General features: G+C 45.7%; 1 protein-coding gene across 1 annotated transcript in view; it reads left to right on the top strand.

Moving 5' to 3' along the window:
• NXPH2 (neurexophilin 2) overlaps positions 1–23,427 on the top strand; it is a 77,100-nt gene extending 53,673 nt beyond the window's left edge. Inside the window, exon 2 of the mRNA XM_006117039.4 lies at positions 20,717–23,427. Within this exon, the coding sequence (XP_006117101.1) occupies positions 20,717–21,460 (744 nt within the window). The 3' untranslated portion in view covers positions 21,461–23,427. The remainder of the gene's footprint in view (positions 1–20,716) is intronic.
• Positions 23,428–26,322: the final 2,895 nt, after the last annotated feature.

Genomic DNA, 26,322 nt, shown 5'->3' with positions numbered 1-26,322 from the left:
ACGGGAGACAGGACAGACTTGTTAAAGCAATCCAATTATATAACCTATTGAACAGGGGATTTCTGGCCACCTTTCATTAGTGCAGCAAAGTTGCAATGGCTGTAGCTGCTTTTAAATTCCCCAGCTGCAAAACAACGTGCAAATCCCAAATATAGGAAAGAACTGATTTTTAGAGGTGCTGTGCACCCACAGACTTTGCATGGTATGTAGGGTGCTCATGGCTTCTGAACACTCATGGCCTTTATTGCAAGGCTTTCCTTACAAATAGATTACCTTTGCTGAAATATGCTAAAATATATTAATTCATTTTAGGATATTGTCTCTTAAAATTTGACTAATTATCAAGCAAACGAATACCATATTAGTGACTGCTACTGTTTTTTAACTAGGCAAGAGCAAATAGCTCAAAGATTCCATGATCTCTTAATGGAGGTGGAAGGGAAACCATGGGGACTGGCTGTTATTTACGATTTAAGAGGAGTGAACTGTCTGCCCTCTTTCCCATACCTTGCTTTGATTAGCATGCAAAGGTGAAAGTAAGGGGGTGTGCCCCAGTGCAAAGCTGAGCAAGAACTGGCTGAACTACAGCAAAAGCCAGCAGGGAGCTATATAAAGAACTGACAGGAACCTGGGTTGTGATAAGACAGTACCTGTAAGACAGGGCTACTCAATACGCAGCCCGTGGCCTGTTTGCAGTCCACAGTGAAGTTTGGGTTTATGGAGGGCTCAGCACATGGCCTGCAGGTGGGATCCTTTGAACATGGCCTCCACTGGGAACACACTTCGTAATGGTTAGTCAATATAATGGTCCTCTGTTGATATGTATTTTAGTAGTTAAATTCCTGAACTGTCATTGTTCATTAAAAGTGCTGTCATATGGGTGGAAATCGGGTAAATACTGAATTTTAGTAATAGCAGCAGAACTGAGGGTATGTCTACACTACAAACTTAATTCGAACTAACGTCCGTTAGTTCTAAATAACTTTGATAGGCGCTACACTAGCGCTCCGCTAGTTCGAACTTAATTCGAACTAGCGGAGCGCTTAGTTCGAACTAGGTAAACCTCATTGTATGAGGACTAAGCCTAGTTCGAACTTACCAGTTCGAATTAAGGGCTGTGTAGCCCCTTAATTCGAACTAGTGGGAGGCTAGCCCTCCCCAGCTTGCCCTGGTGGCCACTCTGGCCAACACCAGGGAAACTCTATTGCCCCCCTCCCAGCCCCGGACCCCTTAAAGGGGCACGGACTGGCTACGGTGCCTGTGCCAGGTGCAAGCCTGCCAGCACCCAGCCAACAGACCCTGCACCTGGCACGGCTCGAGCCAGCCACCTAATGCCCCCCAGCCCTCCCCCTCTTCCCGGGACCAGGCTGGCGGCTCCCGGGAGCTTGCCCAGGACTGCAAGAGGCAGGCACCCACCTGGTCCAGTGCAGACATCGTGGACCTCATCCACGACCTCCGCACTAGGCACAGGAAAGTGGCCGTCTAGAGCAGGAGAGCTGCCAGCCTGGCCACCCAGGACCAGGTGTGTATGAAAATCAAGGTGGTCCACTGAGACCCCCGACCCTGAGCCCTGAGCTTAGAATGGCCGTACTGGGTCAGACCAAAGGTCCATCTAGTCCAGTAGCCAGTCTGCCGACAGCGGCCAACCCTAGGGACCCTGGAGGGGATGGACCAAAGACAGGGTATGTCTACACTACCCCGCTAGTACGAACTAGCGGGGTAATGTATGCATACCGAACGTGCAAATGAAGCCCGGGATTTGCATAAGCCACGAGGCATACAGATAGTTCGGAGTAGCTTGCTAGTCCGAACTATCTAGCCCGTGCCGCGTGTAGCCGCGCGGTACAGGGTTCGAACAAGCCGGCATTTAAAAATGGCGCCGGCCGGCTTATGCAAATAAAGCCCGGGAAATTCAAATCCCGGGCTTCATTTGCACGTTCGGTATGCATACATTACCCCGCTAGTTCGCACTAGCGGGGTAGTGTAGACATACCCCCAGTGACCAAGCCATTTGTCTCGTGCCATCCCTCTCCAGCCTTCCACAAACTTCGGGCAGGGACACCACTCCTACCCCTGGCTAATACCACTCCATGGACCCAATCTCCATGACTTTATCTCACTTCTCTTTAAACTCTGTTCTAGTTCTAGGCTTCACAGCCTCCTGCAGCAAGGAGTTCCACAGGTTGACTATTTGCTTTGTGAAGAAGAACTTTCTGTTATTAGTTTGAAGCCTGCTATCCATTCCTTTCCTTTGGTGTCCTCTAGTCCTTCTATTATGGGAACTAATGAAGAACTTTTCTGTATGCACTCTCTCTACCCCACTCGTGCTTTTATAGACCTCTATCATATCCCCCCTCCATTTCCCCTTTTCTAAGCTGAAAAGTCCCAGTCTCTTTAGCCTCTCTTCATATGGGACCTGTTCCAAACCCCTGATCATTTTAGTTGCCCTCCCCTCTCCCACCCTCTCTCTTTCCCTCTCCCACCTCCTTTTCCCAGTCTCCCCCAGTTTTGTTCAATAAAGAGAGATTCTATTTTTGAGCACAATTGTCCTTTATTTTGTACATCAGGAAGGGGGGCTAGGGAGGGGTAAGTGGAAGGGGGTGAGGGAGGAATGGGGTACGAGCCCCCGATGGGGAGGACTGGGCTGGTTCTGTGGGCTTCTGGGGGTGGAACCTCTCCTGCAGCCCCCCAATTGCCACCTCTCCCCAGATGGCAGCCTGTGGCAAGGACAGCTGAGCTGATGGCCAAGTGCTGTGATGTGCCCAGTGTGGGTACTCTGGGCAATCCATACCAGGACTGCTTTGCAAGCGGGGCACCTCTGAGAACTGTCTGTCCGGGGTGGGGGTCGGGTCCCTTTAAGCACAGCCCTCGGCTAGCCTGAGACAGCAGCTCCACGCTCTAAGTCCTCATCTGATGCCCTGCCAGCACTGCTTCTGGCCATCCTTAACCCCAGTTCAGGGTCCACTCTGTGGACATGCTAGCTCGAATTACCAAAACGCTAATTCAAACTAGTTTTTTAGTCTGGATGCGTTAGTTCAAATTAGCTTAGTTCAAATTAACTAATTCCAACTAAGTTAGTTCGAATTAGCGCTGTAGTGTAGACATACCCTGAGTTAAAAGGGGCCTGAATGTTGTGTAGTCTTGCCTTTATCTTTGTGTTCATGCCCATCAGTGTGAAAGAATCTATTTGCATATATATTTACATGTACATGCAACCATACTTAAGTTGCAGCCCTCTGCATGTGCAGCATTGTTGTGGCCCCCAGAGCTTCCAAAGTTGAGTAGTCCTACTGTAAGAAATTTAAGTTCCTTTCACCCGTTAGCATGGTTGACATTGTGGCAGCAATTTTTGTGGGATTTTTGCATTTCCACTGAGAAATAATTACTTCAAATGGACAAATGCAAAACAAAACTCAGATTGCTCTGCTAACCAAAGTAAAGAGGGAGGGTCTTTAGTACTACTTGGCTGCATCTAGACTGGCATGATTTTGCACAAATACTTTTAATGTAAAAGTTTTTCCGTTAAAAGTATTTGCGCAAGAGAGTATCTATACTGGCATGTGCCTTTGCGCAAAAGATTTGCTTTTGCGCAAAAGCATCAGTGCCAGTGTAGACGCTGTCTTGTGCAAGCAAGGTCTGATGGCCATTTTAGATATCAGGCTTTCTTGCACAAGAAATTAACTTGGCTGTCTACACTGGCCCACTTGTGTAAGAGGGCTTATCCCTGAGTGGGAGCGTCGGAGTATTTGTGCAAGAACCACTGATTTTGTACAGTACAAAGTCAGTGTTCTTGAGCAAATACTCGCGGCCAGTGTAGACAGGTGGCAAGATTTTGCCAGTCTAGATGCACCCCTTGAGTCTTTCTGTTATCCATAGTTTTAACCACAATTCTTTTCTCTTTAGTCTAATTCTAGCAAATATAGGGCCTAACCCTGACATTAAAAATTGTGTATTTGACCCCCATTTTAATGCTAACCTACATTCCCCCATTCAAAACAGATGTTTTGCTTTTTACAGTGAAAACCTTCTCTCACTATGAATGGTAAGATACTAGGAAAGGGTATGTCTACACTACAGCGCTAATTCGAACTAACTTAGTTCGAATTCGTTAATTCGAACTAAGCTAATTCAAATTAGCGCATCCAGACTTAAAAACTAGTTCGAATTAGCGTTTTGCTAATTCGAACTAGCATGTCCACACTGAGTGGACCCTGAACCGAGGTTAAGGATGGCCGGAAGCAGTGCCGGCAGGGCATCAGAGTAGGACTTAGAGTGTGGAGCTCCTGTCTCAGGCTAGCCGAGGGCTGTGCTAAAAGGGACCCGACCCCCCACCCCGGACAGACAGTTTTCACGGGTTTCCCTGCTTGCAAAGCAGTCCTGGCTTGGAGTACCCTGAATGCCCACACTCAGCACATCACAGCACTCGGCCATCAGCCCGGCTGCACTTGCCGCAGGCTGCCATCCGGGGGGGGTGTCAATCGGGAGGCTGCAGGAGAGCTTCTACCCCGAGGAGCCCGCAGACCCACCCCAGTCCTCCCCATTGGGTGCTCGTACCCCATTCCTCCCTCACCCTCTTCCACTTACCCCTCCCTAACCCCCCTTCCTGATGTACAAAATAAAGGACACGTGTGTTCAAAAATAGAAACTCTCTTTATTGAACAAAACTCGGGGAAACTGGGAAAAGGAAGTGGGAGAGGGAAAGAGAGAGGGTGGGAGAGGGGAGGGCAGCTAAAATGATCAGGGGTTTGGAACAGGTCCCATATGAAGAGAGGCTAAAGAGACTGGGACTTTTCAGCTTAGAAAAGAGGAGACTGAGGGGAGATATGATAGAGGTCTATAAAAGCACGAGCTGTGTGGAGAGGGTGCATAAAGAAAAGTTCTTCATTAGTTCCCATAATAGAAGGACTAGAGGACACCAAAGGAAATGAATGGGTAGCAGGCTTCAAACTAATAACAGAAAGTTCTTCTTCACAAAGCAAATAGTCAACCTGTGGAACTCCTTGATGAAGGAGGCTGTGAAGGCTAGAACTAGAACAGAGTTTAAAGAGAAGTGAGATAAAGTCATGGAGGTTGGGTCCATGGAGTGGTATTAGCCAGGGGGTAGGAGTGGTGTCCCTGCCCAAAGTTTGTGGAAGGCTGGAGAGGGATGGCACGAGACAAATGGCTTGGTCACTGTCTTTGGTCCATCCCCTCCAGGGTCCCTAGGGTTGGCCGCTGTCGGCAGACTGGCTACTGGACTAGATGGACCTTTGGTCTGACCCAGTACGGCCATTCTAAGCTCAGGGCCGGGGGTCTCAGTGGACCACCCTGATTTTTATGCACACCTGGTCCTGGGTGGCCAGGCTGGCAGCTATCCTGCCCTAGATGGCCACTTTCCTGTCCCTAGTGTGGAGGTCATGGATGAGGTCCACGATGTCTGCACTAGACCAGGCGGGCGCCTGCCTCTTGTGGACCTGTGTAGGCTACCGGGAGCCGCCAGCCTGGTCCCGGGAAGAGGCGGAGGGCTGGGTGGCAGCGGGTGGCTGGCTCGTGCCGTGCCAGGTGCAGGGTCTGCTGGCTGTGTGCTAGCAGGCTTGCACCTGGCACGGGCACCGTAGCCAGCCCGTGCCCCTTTAAGGGCTCTGGGGCCGGGAGGGGGGCAGAAGAGTTTCCCTGGTGTTGGCCAGAGTGGCCACCAGGGCAAGCTGGGGAGGGCTAGCCTCCCGCTAGTTCGAATTAAGTGGCTACACAGCCCTTAATTCGAACTAGTTAATTCAAACTAGGTGTTAGTCCTCCTGGAATGAGGTTTACCTAGTTCGAATTAAGTGCACCGCTAGTTCGAATTAATTTCAAACTAGCGGTTTGCATGTGTAGCACCTATCAAAGGGTATGTCTACACTACCCCCCTAGTTCGAACTAGGGGGGGTAATGTAGTCATACAGAGTTGCAAATGAAGCCCGGGATTTGAATTTCCACGAGGCGTACAGCTAGTTCGGATAGGAAGCCTAATTCAAACTAGCTAGTTCGTGCCGCGTGTAGCTGCGCGGCACGCAGTCCGAACTAGCCGGCATTTAAAAATGGCGCCGACCAGCTTCATGCAAATGAAGCCCGGGAAAGTCAAATCCCGGGCTTCATTTGCAACTTCGTATGACTACATACCCCCCCTAGTTTGAACTAGGGGGGTAGTGTAGACATACCCAAAGTTAATTCGAACTAACGTGTGTTAGTTCGAATTAACTTTGTAGTGTAGACATACCCAAACAGAGTGGCAGAAAATAAGTGGCTGTGGCTCACATTTTTTTGGTCAGATCTAGGACAGGTCTGGCTAAATGGGGAATAATAGCTACTGAGCAGTACATCTGAGTTTGTCTAAGCAGGAGAGCCTGAAACAACTACATATGCAATTATAAAGACTGGTATAGTGCGCAAAAAAATGCTGAAAGGTGGACGCAGTGAATGAGGGTGCTCAGTGAAACTTCAGTACTTGTCCTGGCCACAGAACCAAACCTTATTCGCCATTCAGAGTACCAGGAAAGCTCCCCTCCCTCTGCCCAGACCTCCATGAGTACCCTGCCTCTCCTACCCAGACCCCAAATACCCTGCCTCCCTACCCCACTGCCCAGACCTCTACAAGTATCCTGCCCAGTGCCCCACCAGCAACCTGCCCCCTACCTCAGCCCCCACCAGCACCTTGCCCTCTGGCCAGACTCCCACCTACACCCTGCTCAAGGCCCCACTAGCAACCTGCCTTAGCCCCAGCCCCCACCTGCACCCTGCTCCTGTCCCTGGCCAGGTCCCATACTGCACCCTGCCCAGACACTTCCAGCACCCTGCCCTGGTCCCCAATAGCACCCTGCCCTTGCCCCCAATAGCACCCTGCCTCCTGCCCAAACCCCCACCAGCACCCTGCCCCCAGGCCAGACATGATACATTACCCTGCTCCTGACCAGGGCCCCACCTGCCACAGCCTCCACCTGCACCCTGCCTCCTGCCCAAACCCCCACCAGCACCCTGCTCCTTCCCAGGACCCCACCTCCTCCCTGCCCCAGCCCCCACCAGCACACTTCTTCTGCCCCCTGCCAGACCCAATCCAGCATCCTACCCAGAGACCACCAGCACCTTGCCTCTGCCTCATGGCCAGACACCCACCAGCATTCTGCCCCTGCCTCCTAGCCAGACACTCACCAGCACCCTGCTCCTGCCCTCTCCCTCCTAGCCAGACATCTACCCCCAGCTTGCTCCTGTACCCTATTTTCCACCCAGATTCTGCACTCCATCCCTATCCCACTCACTGGAACCCTCATTTTTGGCCCCACCTCAGAGTGTAGAAGGGCCCACAAATTCCACTAACCATGTAAACCCAGACAAATTAATCTGCCTGAGGCCTTTTACCTCTATCCTACCTACCTTCCCCACATGCGGCTGGGGTGCCAGGGGAGGGAGGTGTCTCAGTTGGGGCCACATCAGTGAGGCTTGGTGACGGGGGATTGGAGGGGTAGTTCTTTTGCATCTCACTTGTGTGGCCCCGACTGATTTTTCTATGGGTCAGTGACTCCTGACCCAAAACAGGCTCCCCGCCCCTCCCATAAATAAAGACGATGCTGAAACGTTTGTGTTGGACATAATATTTTATTTAAAAACTAGCTGGACTTACCCAGTGTTGCCCGGGAAACCGGAGGAATAAAATTTAGAAAAACAGAAGCTGGTCCTGACAGCCTCCAGCCACACCACAGCTGCCAGTGCCTGACATCTGGCCATTAGGGCAGACCCCCATGTTTTTCTACTACTGCATAAAGCAAAATCTCTGACTCAAAAAAGAGGCATTTCAATGTTGAGAATCAGAGCTATTAGACTTGGCAAACTTAGATACAAAAGTCACAGTAGAAACTATGCCTCTGTTTTCTTCCCATGTGATGTGTCTTGGAGCCATTAAAAGCTCCAGTGGAAGGGAGAGCCCCCAAATCACCATGGCTTGTTTCGCCACCATTGCTGGAAGCATATGGAGGCCCCTTTTCAATAGTGAAAAGTTTTGCTTCCTATCAGATGGTATTTTTGCTAAATTATCCTTGTAGAAGCTAATGGTTTTTTGGTAGGGGATAGGCATGATGGGTCTACAAATTCTCATCCAAGAGCTGAGTATAGGGATGCCTCAATCAATGGGGCTGGCCCAACTGAATCGGAGAGATTTCAAGGTGACACCTCAAACTCTTCTCCCCCCTTTTTTGATGCAACTATGAGTCAACTACCTGAGCCTGCTGGCACCTCTATAGCCCCTCCTCCAGCACCACCCCCTTGACCAGCTGCACCTCCTATGGACTGCATCTCTCCCCCCCCCCCCCAATCATTCAGTATCAAACCCAGGACCAGTGTCCAGATTTGAGGGATCCCCCCCCCCAGCCTTGGATTAATTTCTCACCCACCCAGCATCATCCAGTGCTGCCCTTTGGGCCAGTGCCCCTCAAAGGAGACCCTCCACCCCACCATGGGCTTCATTTCTCACTCACTCCCTGCAGGATTGTCCACAGCCCCACTTCCTTCATCCCTCTGCAATCCTGCCCTCCCCCCACTCACTCCCAATGGTCCAGCCCCCCTGGAGCAGTCCACACCCCAGTGATCCAGCCTCCCCAAATCTTTCCCTCCCCCCTACACATACCCCCCAATGGTCCAGACCCCCAATCCTGCCCTCCCCCCTCTTGCTCCCAATGGTCCAGCCCCCCCGGACCAGCCTGCCCCCCAATGATCCAACCCCCCAATCCCGCACTACTCCCCACTCTCCCCCAATGGTACAGCCCCCCCCAGACCAGCCTCCAGGACCCCCCCCCCCCCGACTACAATCCTGCCCTATCCCCCCATTGGCTTCCTTCCCCCCCCCCCCCCCCGCTCTCACCTCCGGGTCCCCGATGCGCCTCCTTCCAGACATTTTTTCAAAGTGGCAGCTGAGCGGTAACACCAGCCCCGCCCCCTCCACCTAGAGCGAGCCCCAGCAGCAACCCGCCTACCTGTTGGTCGGCCGCTGGGCCCTGAGCCAATCGCAGTATTGAAGAGGGGCCTCCATATGCTTCCAGCAATGGCAGGGAAGCTGCTTCTCCTCGCACTGCCAAGCTCCATGCAGACCCGGGGAGAGGAGTCGGTCTCTCATCTCTTCCCTCCCACGGTACCTTAAAACCTTCTCCTGGAGGACAGCTTATCCCATGGAAAGTTTGGTTGCAGTAGGTCTTATAATGTCCAAGTTATTAGAGCACAAACATACAAACATTCTCCTTTATATATTAGATGAAGCCTGGCCAACAAGCCCCCAATTGGGGCCAAGCCTCCAGATGGCCACCGCATCATAACACCCCTGCATCCCCACACAAACCCCAACCCTGAGTCTATCATACACTGAAACTCCGTCCTGAGCCTCTCACATCCCCAGTCTTCTGCCACGACACTACTGCACCATCCACACACTGCAAATTTGCATCCTGAGCCCATCATACTCCCAACCCCCCTGCCCTGAGCTCCCATACACCCCAGCCTGAACTCCTGCACCCTCATATCCACAAGCTTGTGGTTTGCTAACACCCAAACACTCCACCTGACCCCAACACTCTCCAGCCTGGAACCCTCTCCCTGAGCCAGCAGCCCATTCTCCACCTGCTTCTGCACCCAAATTCCCTCCCAGAGCTTGCACCTCTCACCCCTTGCCACACCCAAATCCCTCATTCCCACCCCAGAGCCCACACATCCTGGCTCAACCCAGTGAGAGTGAGTAAGGGCTGGGGACAGCAAGTGATGGAGAGGGTAGCAACAGAGAGGGCGGGGCCTCAAGAAAGGGGTGGGATCCTGGGGAAGGGATGGGGTAGATCTTGGCTTGCCCTGACATTTAAAAAGTGATCTTGGGTGTAAAAAGGTTGGAGACCACTGCCTTTATGCATCAGTTATGCATTTTATGGGTCACATTTAGTAAAGTGCTAAATCTCTCCTTAAGTAGCATTTTTTAAACTGGACTACACAGAAGAGCTGTTATTGAGTTCACTCAGTCACTGGACATGTTCAACGGTTTAGGTCTTGATTCATAAAAGCATGTAATACATATTCACATGCTTTGCAGAGTAGGGATGGTCATGAACTTGACTTAAGTGCTTTGCTGAATCAGGGCCTTCATTCCCAGCCATTAATGCCCCTGGAATTAAATAGTCTTCATCATGATGAAAGCTTATGGGTGCACTACAAATCCTGAAAAACATTTCTATAGCTAGACAGCTTCAAATATGGCTCTTCTGTATAGTCTGGTTAAAAGAAGATGATGCTTAATTCCTAAATTCCTTACAGCATTCCTGACAGCAATCACATCTGCTACCATAAAACCCATCACAGCCTCTGCCTTTGGGAGAAACGCATGTAATTATCAGTAAAGTTCAAGCTCAGCTTGTTATGATGAATTATTAGAATCTGTCATCATTTTCCTACAGAAAAGGCTGCAATGGAATAAAATTTTATATTTTTCCATTTAATTGATGAAGGTCTGAGTTTTTATTAATCTTGCCAAGCTAAAGTGTAAGATGCTGAAAAAGCTAATATGATATCATTGTATCTAGCTAATGTGTGTGCTTTGCAAAATTGATAAGCCCTGTCAAGGCATAAATTATTTAAAATTTGATAAATGTGTTGAAATCATTGAATGTTCAAACAGATAATGCAGAGCAATTTTTCTTTTCCCCCTTTACAGACCCAGGTTTTTGTTCCACCAGTGCCAGTTTTTGCATTATTATTGCAATACATGATATAAAAGACTACAGATTTATTGAAATTAGCATGAAGAAGCTAGAGAAGTACCATAAGAAGTTATAATGTGGACATGAATATATATTTTTCCAGATAAAACCATGGTATTAGTACAGAATTTGGAACCTAAATTCATTCAGCTGGACCATGTCACTCAGGGATTGTGAAAAAAAGTTACACCAACAAAAGCATCAGTGTGACCAGTGCTATGTTGGCAGGAGAGCATTTCCTGCCAACACAGCTACTGCCTGTTATGGGGGGGGGGGGGGAGGGATTTAATTATGCAAGTAGGAGAGAGCTCTCCTACCAGCATAGTGCAGGTACAAAGGAGATTTTACCATGGTGCAGCTGCAGCAGGACAGCTGTGCTGCTGTAAAGTCTTTAGTATAGTCATAGCCTAAGTAGCGCCTACACGTCTTCCAGAGGTGCAACCACAGTGGTGTTGCTGTAGCATTTCAAATGTATTCAAGTCCTGAGCCTGTTAGGAGCTACTTCCAGACTAGCTCCTAGGTGAGTGGAGCTGTGATAAGAGTGTATCTTCTGGAAGAGACTGAGAACTACCTATGGTCTCTAAGCACCTCCACTAGCCCAGTGATGGGCTAGAAAAATCACAGCAGCATCACTGTTGGATGGGACAAAGTTGCAGAACCATTTTCTTTTTCTCAGTATTTGCCCTTTACCCCTAGCTCATCTGCACCAATTTCTGAGAGACTTAAAATGACTCCCAGAAAGGATGAAGTTGGTACCTCTGACACTGATCATCTATAAACACAATATCACAAGGCTGACTGAGAGCTTGGAATAAAATCCCAGAAATAGCACAATTATGCCCTTACCAGGATACATATTCTTAGTATCTTCTGTTTATTTAATATAGGTTGCACCTCCATAAACTGGGACTCTCTGGTCTAGTAACATCCATGGTCTGGGCTCCAGGATCAAAGAGTCCTGATGCACTGTTGGGGGTGGGCAGTCCGGTGCATGTGACCCAGATGGGCTGCCAGGAAAGCCAGGAAATATGATGGGGCCGCAGGGGGCCAAAAATGACCTCCTCTGGTCCAGGAAAACCCCTCATCTGGGACCAGTCAGGTCCCAAGAGTGCCAGACCAGGGAGGTCCAACCCGTAGGCTATTTTAAAATGTCATCCATAGCAGAAGATCTGGTGGCTGGGAGCATGTACCAAACAAATGATATACAAATATAAATAGGACCAATGTCCAAAATATGGAATCTGCTTTAAACTCACCCAAACTAAGGTATTCTTCAATACCACCTTCTTTCTCAGACAAAGCCTGGGGAGGGGGAACCATGAGTCAGGGTTGAGCTTCATGGGGAGCTGTATAAGTGAGATTAAGCACTTATATAATTAGCTCTGCTAAAGTCAGTGTCAAAACCCCCATTCACTTGAATGGTGTCAGAATTTTATCCCATGTCTCTACTCAAGTAAACTTGATTGTGATGTGTAAGGGTCTAAGGGTATGTCTACACTACATCGCTAATTCGAACTAACTTAGTTCAAATTAGTTAATTCAAACTAAGCTAATTCGAATTAGCACATCCAGACTTAAAAACTAGTTCGAATTAGCGTTTTGCTAATTCGAACTAGCATGTCCACACTGAGTGGACCCTGAACAGAGGTTAAGGATGGCCGGAAGCAGTGCTGGCAGGGCATCAGATTAGGAATTTCAGCATGGAGCTGCTGTCTCAGGCTAGCCGAGGGCTGTGCTTAAAGGGACCCGATCCCCCACCCCGGACAGACAGTTCTCAGGGGTTCCCCGCTCGCTTGTCTAACTCGATGAGGGACACCAAAGCATTCCTGGCTTGGAGTGCCCTGAGTGCCCACACTCGGCACATCACAGCACTTGGCCATCAGCCCGGCTGCACTTGCTGCAGGCTGCCATCCTTGGGGAGTCAACCGGGGGGCTGCAGGAGAGCTTCCACCCCGAGGAGCCCGCAGAGCCACCCCAGTCCTCCCCATCGGGGGCTCGTACTCCATTCCTCCCTCACCCCCTTCCACTTACCCTTCCCTAGCCCCCCTTCCTGATGTACAAAATAAAGGACACGTGTGTTCAAAAATAGAAACTCTCTTTATTGAACAAAACTCGGGGAGACTGGGAAAAGGAGGTGGGAGAGGGAAAGAGAGAGGGTGGGAGAGAGGAGGGCAACTAAAATGATCAGGGGTTTGGAACAGGACCCATATGAAAAGAGGCTAAAGAGACTGGGACTTCTCAGCTTAGAAAAGAGGAGACCGAGGGGGGATATGATTGAGGTCTATAAAAGCATGACTGGTGTGGAGAGGGTGCATAAAGAAAAGTTCTTCATTAGTTCCCATAATAGAAGGACTAGAGGACACCAAAGGAAATGAATGGGTAGCAGGCTTCAAACTAATAACAGAAAGTTCTTCTTCACAAAGCAAATAGTCAACCTGTGGAACTCCTTGCTGCAGGAGGCTGTGAAAGCTAGAACTAGAACAGAATTTAAAGAGAAGTGAGATAAAGTCATGGAGGTTGGGTCCATGAAGTGCTATTAGCCAGGGGGTAGAAATGGTGTCCCTGGCCTCTGTTTGTGGAAAGCTGGAGATAGATGGCACGAGACAAATGGCTTGGTCATTGTTTCGGTCCATCCCCTCCAGGGTCCCTACGGATGGCCGCTGTCGGCAGACAGGCTACTGGGCTAAATGGACCTTTGGTCTGACCCAGTACGGCCATTCTTATGTTCTTATGTTCTAAGTTCATGGCTCAGGGTCGGGGGTCTCACTGGACCACCTTGCTTTTCATGCAAACCTGCTCCTGGGTGGCCAGGCTGGCAGCTATCCTGCCCTAGACGGCCACTTTCCTGTGCCTAGTGCGGAGGTTGTGGATGTTGGAGGCTTCCCCCCAAACCTGGATGAGGTCCACGATCTCCGCCCTAGACCAGGTGGGCGCCTGCCTCCTGTGGCCCCGGGCAGGCTCCTGGGAGCCGCCAGCCTGGTCCCGGGAAAAGGTGGAGGGCTGGGTGGCAGCGGGTGGCTGGCTCGTGCCGTGCCAGGTGCAGGGTCTGCTGGCTGGGTGCTGGCAGGCTTGCACCTGGCACGGGCACAGTAGCCAGACCGTGCCCCTTTAAGGGCTCTGGGGCCAGGAGGGGGGCAGACAAGTTTCCCTGGTGGTGCCCAGAGTGGCCACCAGGGCAAGCTGGGGAGGGCTAGCCTCCCACTAGTTCGAATTAAGTGGCTACACAACCCTTAATTCCAACTAATTAAGTTCGAACTAGCGGTTTGTGTGTGTAGCGCCTATCAAAGTTAATTTGAACTAATGTCTGTTAGTTCGAATTAACTTTGTAGTGTAGACATACCCTAAGTGTGTAAGGGTGTAACATTGATAGACCATGGTTATCTGTGGGCAGACTCCAACCTGGTACCTCTGGAGCTATGTCCATGAGTATTTACCACATGCTAAAAGCCAGCTGGTTAGTAAAAAAGGCTGTAGGGCAGACTCATTCTCTCTGTAAGTGGTCTCCATGCTACTAGATGTACCCGTATACCACACCTAGAAGGCATGTGGAATATACTTTCATGGGGAGAAAATAGCACATAGAAAAGGAATCTTCAATCCAGTGTAGAAAGCCTGATATAGTGGAAATCAATGACTAGAAGTTAAAGACACACAAATTCAAATTAGAAATAAATCACATATGGAACAAACTACCAAGAAGTAGTAGTGGATTTTCCATCTCTTGATATTTTCAGATCTAGACAAGCAGCTTTTCCGGAGACAATGCTGTAGTTAAACAAACATATGGGCTTAAAAGAGAGGGAACAGTGAATTGTATGGTCTGTGTAACACAGGTCAGACTAGAATAAGCTGATTGTCCTTTCTGGCCTCAAAAATCTATGACTCTGTGGCTTTAAGGGAATGAGCAAAAGCAAGTACAACAAGAGACCTTTTGCAAAAGGAATGGAACAAGTTAACTTTTCAATAAACAAGGGTTTTCAACTATTCAAACAATGCTCTTCACTACAGGGGAAAGGGTAAGATGCTGAGGAAGTCAGTTTTCCAGCATTCTTTTAATGCCATTTTTTAATTTCCTGTAAATTGCTAACCAAAGTGAATAAACAGCTTTACAAAAGGTACTGGGCTGTGCTCACTAATAACAAAAAGCTGCCATCAAATAAGGAGTCTTTGCTATGTATAGAGGAAAATGAAGCCTTTGAGAATTCAGTTCACCTATGTTGTAAAAACCTTTTGACTTTTAAATAAAAGAATCTGCACAAATAAAATAAAGGCATAGAGGTTTCTAACAATCTCACCATATTCCTGCTCACAGGTGCCTGTGGTGTTTGCACTGTGCATTGCCCTGCTAAGTCCTAAGTCAAGTTGTTCTTTGTTAGCAACATTTTTAAATAAACATTTTCAAAACAAAGCATTTCCCGAGTAAGAGCCAGTGTAGTACTCGCCTTTCAAGCACTGCACCTTTCAACTCCCCGCTTCGCTTTCTCAATGGAATTAGTGAGACAAGCTAACAGTAGGAGTGGAGTCCATTCTTTAGGGCTTTATTGACCACTTTCAGCAATGTTTATTTCTTCCTCTTCCCCCTGAGTAAGCCATACCTGACACCAGAATATTCATTCCTATAGCTCAATGATTTGTATAATCTCCTTTTTGGATATTGTGCAAAATAGACAGAAAATTGTCAGATGTAGTCATCTCTGTCGCTTTTGCTACACGAACATCTCTGAATATCTTATGTGAATACCATCTGGGGGAGTTGATATGCTGTAGGATCTTATGTAATGTGATTTGATATTACTGATTTAACACAAGACAGTGTTATAATCCCACTACCTTGATTAGTGATCACTTACCTTCTAAAGTTCCACTGATGCTGCAAAAAAAGTTGTTTTTGTCGCTAATTTGTGACACATTTAACTGTCACAGCACAAAGCTGAGTTGGGTCTATACAGATACATTTTTCATATCACAATCATGCAATCCACACTCATCATGCTGTAGAAGTGACTCCTGCGACAATGCAGTCAGCAGCCTTATACTGTCTCATTGTGAGATAGAGCACTTTCATGAGATTTACAGAGTATCACCAGCAGTGTGTTAGACAACCCCTCTGGGCTTTCTTACTACAAAGTGAACTGGGAGAACACACAACAAAGGCACAGATAGATATTCCAAAATAAAGTGGGGAAAAAAAGTTTTGAATAAAGCAGAGAAAAACAAGCCTGTGCAAAATGCGATAAGCTTCCATATTACCCTCACTTTTTAAACATAGACACAAAACATGTTAATACCAACCACATCAATTTCTATTCTGTGCTTTCTTTCTTACTTTCCTCCATTGCTCTGACCAGTGTAGCTGCCATTAATGTTGGCAAAAGTAGGGGCATAAATGCAGACTGGCAACCAGCATTTTAACCAGGGCATCATCTAACCTTGCTCAGAGCAGGCCCAGGGAGGAGTTTCTGGAAGCTGTCCTCTTTCCAGGAAGGCAGGAAATGTGGGTTTAACAGCTAGCACCATGGTATTTCAACATTGCTACTTTAGGGCTCCAGTTAGAATGGGTAGATGCAGCAGAATAGCTATCTGCCTTCATTTTTCAGAACGGCTTCATGGCAGGTTTTGGTTTGAGGGCAGGGAGAAAATTGTGGATCCATTCCAAGCAATACAGTGTTTCAGTAATGAGGCAGCCTATAGTTATTTTCTTAGCCGTGGTTATGGCAAGCTGTGTTGGGAAAATTCTGTTCTCAAAACCATTGTGCTGCATTTGAGCCTTTTGAAACTTTGCTTGCAAGGTAAAGAGCCATACATAACCATGCCACTTCTTCACCCAGGCCCTTTCATCACATTGACACATTTCCATAATATCATTAATGCCGTCCTTTCCATGCTGCTATAGATAAGCATGTCATTGTTTCTCTTAGAATCCCCTATTTTTATGAGTTGGTAACTCAGCCATAAAAAATTAGTCCAGAGGCAGAAACTTGACATACGAGGTCTCTGCCTATGAGTAATCTTGCTTTTTTCTCCTGTCTGAGCTGGAGCCTTAAAGAAGAACGCTTATTCATTTTTTAAGTAGAGATGGGGCCTGGCTGCTGACTTTAGATATAGATTTCAAAGATGGCAAGTTCTGAGTTCATATATTACGCAGCAAGGGAGTCCACTATACATTTGATGTAGGTGCAGATTCATATCCTGAACCTACTTTAATATTCAACTGAGGGTTCTGATTGAGATCCATCTCAATCTTTACATTATAAAAAGATAAAAAGTAACTAAGTTCAGATGCTATTTTAGAGTTGTCTTAGTAGAAAACACGAGTGCTTGTAAAGAGAACATAATATAGACAAAGGCCTTTTAGTTTTTTGTGTTTTGCAAGGAGAGGGGAGAAATATTGAGGACTGTGGATTTAATTATATATTCAAGAAACTGGATCCTGATAAGTGCTAAAGACATGGCATGCTTACACAGTATCACTAAAGAATAACATTTTTGTCTATTCTAATTTATACTGAGGCCTTGCCCGATTTATACAAAAATAACAAAGATTTCTATATTCATGAATGATCTAAGCTATTCTGAGGAATCACATGTCGAGGCGGTTCCCCACTCTGGCACTTCGAGTGCAGAAGATGGAGGCCCACAAGAGACTTGAAAATACCCTGCTACTAAAGGCTTCTGCTTAAGATCTCCCCAAGGTCACAGATTTCCTGGCCTTTGATTGGTATTGCTGCTTCCACTCAAATGCAAAAACCCGTTTGAGAACCCAGGAAGACGCGCTTGGAAATTTCTTCCTGTGGGGTACTTTAACGTACCCTCTGGAGAGAGCTTGAAAACAAACTGTAATTTCTTAATAGCCGATCTCTCAGTGTCGGGCATGTGCACACAGAACCTCCTGCCTTGTAGGACACAGAAATCAGATCATTGTCTTTAAAAAAGGTGATTTTGTTTTGTTTATAAAGAAGGCATCCTTGGTAAAGCATATTTGTTTGGTAGGTGTCACAGAGCAACTGAAAAAAGGCAGATTACAAACACAGATAATTGCTTCCCTGGGATTCAGTTTAAAAATTACAATGTATGGGGGAGGGAGGCTCAGCCCATAGGAGTTCAGCAAATGCCAAAATAAAGAAAATAACCTGATCACATCTGACTAAATATTCCCTGTTCTATTTACAAATCTGTTGTTCTAAAGTTCTTAGGCATGGATATCACTGGAAATTCCATGCCTTGCTCCTGGCTTGACTTAGATTTCCAACTCTTGCTCTGGCACACACAAAAGGTATGTCTAGACTACATCCCTCTGTGACCAGAGGGATGTAAATTAGACACACCAAAATTGCTAATGAAACAGGGATTTAAATATCCCGTGCTCCATTAGATTAAAAATGGCCACCGCTTTTTGTCAACATGGCACTTTGCCGGCAACAAGCGGCAGTCTAGATGGGGATCGGTCGACAAGGAAAGCCTTTTCCGACCGATCCTGTAAACCTTGTTGCATGAGGCATAAGGGATCGATCGGAAAAGGCTTTCCTTGTTGACCGATCCCTGTCTAAACTGCCGCTTGTTGCCGGCAAAGTGCCACGTCGGCAAAAAGCGGCAGCCATTTTTATTCTAATGAAGCGTGGGATATTTAAATCCCCGTTTCATTAGCAATTTTGGTGCGTCTAATTTACATCCCTCTGGCAACAGAGGGATGTAGTCTAGACATACCCAAAGACTGCAGTAGGGAGGTCCTGCTTTTCAATTCAAATACTCACACTTATCATTGGCTCTCCTGGCTCCCTGCAAACATTTCCTGGAGACTCTCTAGGACCCACTGTCTCTGGATTTAACCTTTACAGGCAATTTAGTTAACTGAATAACTGGGATGTCCAGAAAAAGGTGTACCCCTACTATTCATCTCACACCCACACCCACCATATTTCATCCATCTCACATCAAGGAGATTCACAAAGCCTGAGTTCTTCACCTGCAATTCCTATACAGTGAACGAGAAAGAAATACCTCAGAATGAGATTCACAAAAGCCAGCACAAGGGGATCCAAACTGAGGGGTATGTCCCTGCAGGGAACTTGGTATCTAAATTCAGGATAGAGGGAGGTGCTTCCCTCTGCCTGGTGCTCTCAGCTGCAAATTGTTTCTTGGAGGTAGACCCCCAATGTCATTTTTGCAGGCAGCAGCAGTGTGGAGAACATCTCTCAGCACTTTTATCCCCAGGATTACAGTGTTCACGTAGGATGTGGGAGACTGCCCATCTATGTCACCCTCTCCGTGAGGGATTTGAACAAGGATTTACCAGCCCTCAGGCCAGAGTCCTAGCCCTTTGGGCTCTGGAACATTCTGGTAGCACTCCCCTGGGTTTGTCTACATATGTGATATTGCATTGTCTGGGGGAGTCTGATTTCTGAAGCTCACCAACGTGCCCACTAGTGATTTCCTCATGCACTTTAATATAGCACTATTTTAAACAGCACTACCCTGAAGCACACCAGTAGGGTTTACACAGACCAAGCTATGCCCTACACATTAAGATATCATACTCCACCCCTCCATAGATACATTCCCCCACCATGCAGAAAAGCCATTAGTCTTTCCTGTTGAAGCTGTGGCACCATGGATAAATATGGAGGAAGCAATGGGCCAGAGAGAGAAAGCTTGAGCACACTCTCAAACAGACCTCAGAATGGTTCTGTAGACTGATTGCTAGAGCACATACCAGGGAGAGACAGAATCCAGCACCCATACTCCAATAATTTTTTTTAATTTATCTATGTATACTGAACAGTTTCAACAGGAGAGACTGAGGAAGCCCTACATCAAAATACCCCATAGTCTATACCCTATGCAAAGATACAACATGACAATGGCCTTACTGGGTTAGACCAAAGGTTGATCTACCCAGCATCCTGTCTTCCAATAGTGACAAATGCCGGATGTCTCAGAGGGAATGAACAGGACACGTAATCATCAAGAGATCTATCTCCAGTTGCCCATTCCCAGCTTCTGTTAAAACTGAGGATAGATACACTATTATCCCTGATGAGTTTATATCATAGCCATTGCTGGACCTATCCTCTATTAATGTGCTTATGTCTTTTTTGAGCCCTAACTCTCAGATCCCTTGCTGAAATCCCTCCTCCCCCTTAAGTGAAGGGGATGTCTCCCACATCCCAGATGAGTACCATAGCCACTGGCCTAACAGTTATGGAAGATGTGGCCCTCCTCCTTCATACCCAACTGTTTTGTGTGAGCTCACTTCGATCTGGTAGGCAAGGTTTAAGTATATTTACTGGATTGAGCCCTGCTGGTAAGTTAAGCAGAGGAACACACATCTTCTGCTTTGTACATCACTTTAGGCCACAGCATCCAGAAGCCAAGAGTGAGGCAGCACCATGCATGCACAGAGGCAGAAATGTAGGTGCCTTGAGTGAGGTCAGCAGTAGCAGTGTGGGTTTTGTGAATCACTTGGCCTCATTCAGGGATTAGATAGCTAAATGGAACCTAGATACCCAAGTCTTTCGTGAATCTAGTGCTAACGTTATGTGATGTTTTGCACAAAATAAGATACTAGATCCAGAACCAACATGGAAGGCATTAACAGGTACAGCACAACTAAAAGAAAAGTTCTATATAGACATATAAACAGTCTTCAGAGAACAGGATCTGAAGGGAAAGGTGGGGAAGAGATAATAGGCACAGATTAGCTAGGAGGCTGTTCTAAGTGCAAATGGTAGCAAATTCTGCTTCACCATTTCATTCTTCCTTTAAGAAACTAATCCCTTTAGCCATAGAAACAAACAAACACATACAATAATCTTTTCCCTGTAAATTCCAGTCCTGGAAACTCTTATTCATAACAATGGTAATTAATCATGAGACTAGTCCTTTTGAATGGGACCACATGTAAAGGCTAGGACCCTAATTAATATTAAAAACCTCCCCATTATCTTCACGTTTTCATTTTCACTTTTTCTCTTTTGAAACAGATATTTTGTGACACTAAACAAATAGTCCATGCTGCAGAAGTGCTGGATTGGGAAGACAAAGATGCTGCAGAGACATTGGTCAACAATGTTGTTAATTCCAGGATCATCAATCCTTTACGACTATTTGTTAAGCCATCTACAGTGTTGAAACATGGCCAGATGTCATACTCAGACAGCATAGAAAACTTTTGGGATTGGTTAGCCAACATCACTGAAGTTCAAGAATCTCTTGCACGGACTAAGCGCAGACCGATAGTAAAAACTGGGAAATTCAAGAAAATGTTTGGGTGGGGTGACTTCCATTCCAACATCAAAACTGTAAAACTAAACCTCCTCATAACAGGGAAAATTGTTGATCATGGCAATGGAACCTTCAGTGTTTATTTCCGACATAACTCAACAGGACTGGGAAATGTTTCTGTAAGTCTGGTGCCACCTTCCAAGGTGGTGGAATTTGAATCATCTCCTCAGTCAACACTGGAGACCAAGGAATCCAAGTCCTTCAACTGCCGAATTGAGTATGAAAAAACAGATCGGGCTAAGAAAACTGCCTTGTGCAATTTTGATCCTTCAAAGATCTGCTACCAAGAGCAGACACAAAGCCATGTTTCTTGGTTGTGTTCCAAACCATTTAAAGTTATCTGCATTTACATTGCTTTTTACAGTGTAGATTACAAACTGGTGCAAAAGGTCTGCCCTGATTATAATTACCATAGTGAGACGCCCTACTTGTCCTCTGGCTGATGTAATTCATATTCTGAGTAACTGTAGAAATCCGGCATTGGTCATAAATATGAGTTTCCTTTAATCTTCCTCAAAAGACAGTGCTCCCCTATCAGGTTAAATATGTCTTAACAAAAATTGTAGTTGTTTGTGCTGTTTCATAGATATTCAACCTGTTTATGTAACAATCATTTTCATCTAACACAATTCTAGCTTTGTTGTTAATAATAAGGGAAATATCAGACATTAGCAACATGTGACAAGGAGGAACAAGATAATGCATGTGCTCAACACTGATCTTGAATCGAAGCAGGTTTAAGGGCTGATTAAGATAGCAGATATAAAAAGGTCTTTTAGTTGGTATGTTGCACCTTGCACGCTGTAGGTGCTAACAAAACAAACAACAAACAACAAAAGACAGACAGCTAGGCCAGGCCTGCAAGCTATCCACATACAAAACTCAATTTCAACAACTCTTCAGCTGATGTCAACAGGACTGTTGTACACATAGGATTTGATAAATTGAGTCATAATATTGAAATAAAATGCTTATGCTGTTTTAAAAAAAATTAAGAATTGAATTTCTAACTCTGGGTTTTGGCAGTTACGCACAGTCACTGGAATGGAAGAGCAGTTTCTTCAAATTCTTAACCAGTGAAAATTCAATGATGTAATCAAACATTGCTCATCCTTAGTCTGTTAGATCCACTAAGTGCACAGGTTTAGTGTATATTTCTCCCTATTGTTGTCAATGTTGTTTTGATTTATACTCAGATTTTTACATTTATAACAGTGCTAGTTTTACAGTGGCATTAGAATAGAAGTGTTCCTTGGAAAACGTGGTCCGTGTTCAATGGGTCCCAGAATAAATTTCAGAGAGTGGTTTCCATTTAAAGAAAAGCATTTACCTTAACATCTTGCTGTCCAGCACATCTTGATTTATTACCTTCCTGGAAATGGAAAAGATAAGACTAATACCCTAATAAAACATGCCTTTTCATGAATCCTAGTTAAACTAGTAGTATAGTGATGCAACTTTAAAGATATGAAGATCACAATCCCTGAAAAAGAAAAGCTCAACAAAATCTAGATATTACCCCTCATGTAAGATTACAAACTCCATCAGTACAGCACATTTCAACATATGTCTACATCCTCAGCTGGTATAAATTTACACCACCAGAGAATCTTGCACTATATGCTGATTATGTAGGAACTGATACTACTCCCCCTGCAGTCAATGGCAAAATCAACTCCAACTGCTCAGGATCAAGGAAAAATGACATAGGTTTGTTTTTTTGTTATTACTTTTAACAATGTTGCTGATTACCAAGATGTGTGCATAAAAAGAAGCCAGCTCATGTTCCTCTTTTCTGATGTCACAGTTTAAGTGACTGATGTCACTGCTCTTTGCCAAGGTTTGAAAGGGGATTGACTGGCAAGGAGAGAGCTGTTTGTTACATACAAACTGATGAGCACTGCCAGAAAGGTACGTGAAGCTAATACATTTTGCTAAAGTGGCGGTGCTTCTTGACCAACATGTCATTAGAAAGGCTGTCACTCACTCGATTTCTCTTTTCTTACTTATTGCAAAGCCTCATGCTGAAAAATCCTTTGTTCAAGAAAATGTTTAATCTGTTTTTGTCTTAATGAGTTTCAGATGGGTTTCAGTTTTTACTTTACTGCTACTGATACCTACATAATGTTCTGTTTTGTGTTCTGTATAGGGTGTCTTAGATTTAGCTGTATATATGCTAGCATTTATTACTATATTCTATGCATTCAATATTTGGTGCTTTTGTATCTTAGTAGTAAGCCATGATTTTATTGCCATGTAGTTTTGCCCATCTCTATAAACTATCTAAACTATAAAGTATGTATTGTAGAGTATGTGGAAATCATATATGTATATATATTTAAATCCATATGTACATATACAGAATATATGTGTACATGTATTCCAATGTAAATAAAGAGAGTTTGCTAAATCTGTCATTTGTTTGTGGCATATTTAATTTTTCAAAAAAGGGTTTTTTTGCTCTTTTTACATATTTACTAGCATAACGTTTCACTTGTATGAAAGGTTTTTTCCTATTCAGTACTGATTCTAATTCCAGGTGTATGGTTGCACATCAGAATTCAGTATGCTGTATCACTCAGCAGAACAGAGCACTGTAAGATGCTATAATGTTTAAATGTATTGGACACAGATGACTGAGAAAGGAAATTTAAGTTTTGCCTGAGAGGCAACTGAATTCTTACAAAGGGCTTTGGTGACTTTGCTACTGAATAAGGATTCTAAAAAAATAGAATTTAAGGTAATTTTGAAAAGGTGTTTAAAAAGGGGGAACCAAATCCTAAAGAGATCATTCAGACCACAATCCTGGAACGAGATCCTTACAGGTAGACTTCCCTAGCATAACTCATTGAAGGATAAGGGGCCTCAGATTCGTCTTTGTGGGATGGTCCTTATTGTACTCCACTGAAGTTACATGCATGTCATGGACCCAGAGCTGGAATTTTTCAAAGTAGTAATGTCCATCTTTCCATGTGTAAGCAGAATCTGAAGGAAAGCTTCCAATACAGCTGCCTGGAATGGGAGTGAAATCCTGTGTGTGTCTATGTAAATGCAGTTTTCTCCTGCTTTGCTTAGATTTGTTAGATATTTAGCAGATGGAGTGGTATTTTGCTCATTGTAGAGCAAATTCATTACCCAGCTCCAGCTATGTTTATATTAAATGCAGGGATAGCTATAATATGGTTACCAGTGTTTGTAATTTTGTGGGAATACAGAAAAGTAGGAGTGTGCTAAATTGTCCCAAATGCAAAGGCTCAGTTAGAGAGAATCTTGCAAATGCAGAAGTTTGACTTTTCAGAGCTCTTTGGAGAATAAGGGATAATCTGGTCTGGAGGTTCCTCTACCTGGACTGGTTTGACATGTTTCCCCCCACCACTATCACCACTGTTCAAAGAACAGAGCTCAATAGGCATCATTAGGTACCTCTTATGTTAATTGTGTTGGAGCTGTGTTTCTTATCCTGCTTGCTAGGAGTTGAAATCACTGGGAGCTGAAATCATTTGAGCCTGATGGGCAGAAGTTACAGACAAGTGGATGGAGGCAGATGGTGACAAAGCCAGCAGGGTGGCAGCAGAGGGATGTGACATGTGGCCAGCAGAACAGCACACCAAGCGGTCGGCAGGGTGGCAGCAAAGAGGTGAGATGAATGGCCAGCAGGGCAGTAGCAGAGTCAGATGACTCTTTTTCTTGCCCCACTCAGGATGGGAGGTGAACTCTGGGCCTGCTCTGGCCAAAGGCAGCAACTGTGAGTGGGGTGCAGAGAAGGGTTGGGCATGTGAAGGGGACACTTACACTGCTGGACTTAAGAACCTGAGAGGGAAAGGACATTGCCCAACCTACTTGGGGTGGGACTTTTACTCATGGTTTTTGTTCATGAAGTTTGTGAACTTCCTCTATACTAAGTTACTTTCCTTTCCTTTATTAAAAGTTTATTTTCTATACTCAGACTCTGTGCTTGAGAATGGGGAAGCATTGCCTCTCAGAGGTGCCTAGGTGTGTTGTGTGAATTTCCCAGGTTACTGAGTGGGAGCTCAAGCCAATTCTGTGTTGGATGGGTGGAGACAAACCCCTAGATATTGAACCTGGCCCTGGCCACTGCTGGATCCACAGGGCAGAAGGGTTACACATGCATGCACCCTTGCATTGACTTGTCATTTATTCTAAAGCAATAAATGGTGGAACGGACTGACCATGTCTTCAGGTCCTTTTCATAGCCACATGGTCCAAGTTAGAGCTTTTGCTGTCCTCTTGTTCTTGATGATGCATTTTCCAAACTTTTCAGAAAAACTATATTTTTATACATAAGATTCTTGCTGTTTTATAGAAATTTTGTTCGTAGAAAATTTGTAGGTTTAAGGGCTGGGGACACACTTGGATGGTTTCTTGCTAAATAGTCCTGAATTCCACTTCTCTCCCTCCCCTCAGCACCCAGGTCAGTCTACAGTCAATATTTTGGGGGACAGGGAGTTGTAATTATTTTGTTTCTAGATGTTTTTTCTTCATTTAAGGACTTGGAATTCCTCTTCTGCACTTTCCCACCAAAAAGAGCCCCCTCTCTCCAACACAGTGGTCTGGGTATTGGATTATGCAAAAGAGACCAGAATTAAAAGTATGTGCTTCTTGCCCTTACTTATTTTTCCTCAGCAATGAGCACCAATGCTATATGTACTGTTTGGGCAAAGTCCACACCATGTCCAGGTGCTATATCTACCTCTCTTTCTTTGCTCATATACAGGAAGGCAGAGACTTCAATCTCAAGAAGCACCTCACTGAGGTTGCTTTGGGGCTGACCTCGGATCCTGGACAGGTAGGCCCTGACCCCCACCCCCAAACAGTTCAAGAGTGACTTTCCTACTGTGGAGCCAGTACTAAGACTACAGATTCTAGCACACCAGAGCCTAGCCATAAGTCACAGAAGCATGCATATAAGCATAACAGTGAGTCTTCCTCCAGGTCTAAGAAAGTCACTGTACCATCCATGAGTTCCAGCCATAGAGCAATGCTGCATCCCAAGGCCTACAAGAGACAAAAGAAGTTACATCATTCACTGAATCTGCTGGTCCCACTTCTGGACATTCATACCCCTTCTGCATTGGCACTGCTGATGTCCCAAGAACCATCAGTTCAGAAATGGATCCCCTGACCAGCCCTGGTTCTATTGACTCTGAGGAGATGTAAAAGTGCCCCTGGATCTCATGAACTGTTTGCCCAGGAAAGAATGAGGTCTCCATGTATTCCAATACTTTCGTCTACAAAGTGCCTCATTCACTGTCTTGGAAATGCCACCTTTTATCCTAGTGTCTTT

This window comes from Pelodiscus sinensis, chromosome 7, assembly GCF_049634645.1.
Source record: "Pelodiscus sinensis isolate JC-2024 chromosome 7, ASM4963464v1, whole genome shotgun sequence".
NCBI lineage: Eukaryota > Metazoa > Chordata > Testudines > Trionychidae > Pelodiscus > Pelodiscus sinensis.
This window is presented reverse-complemented; position numbering and strand designations above follow the sequence as displayed.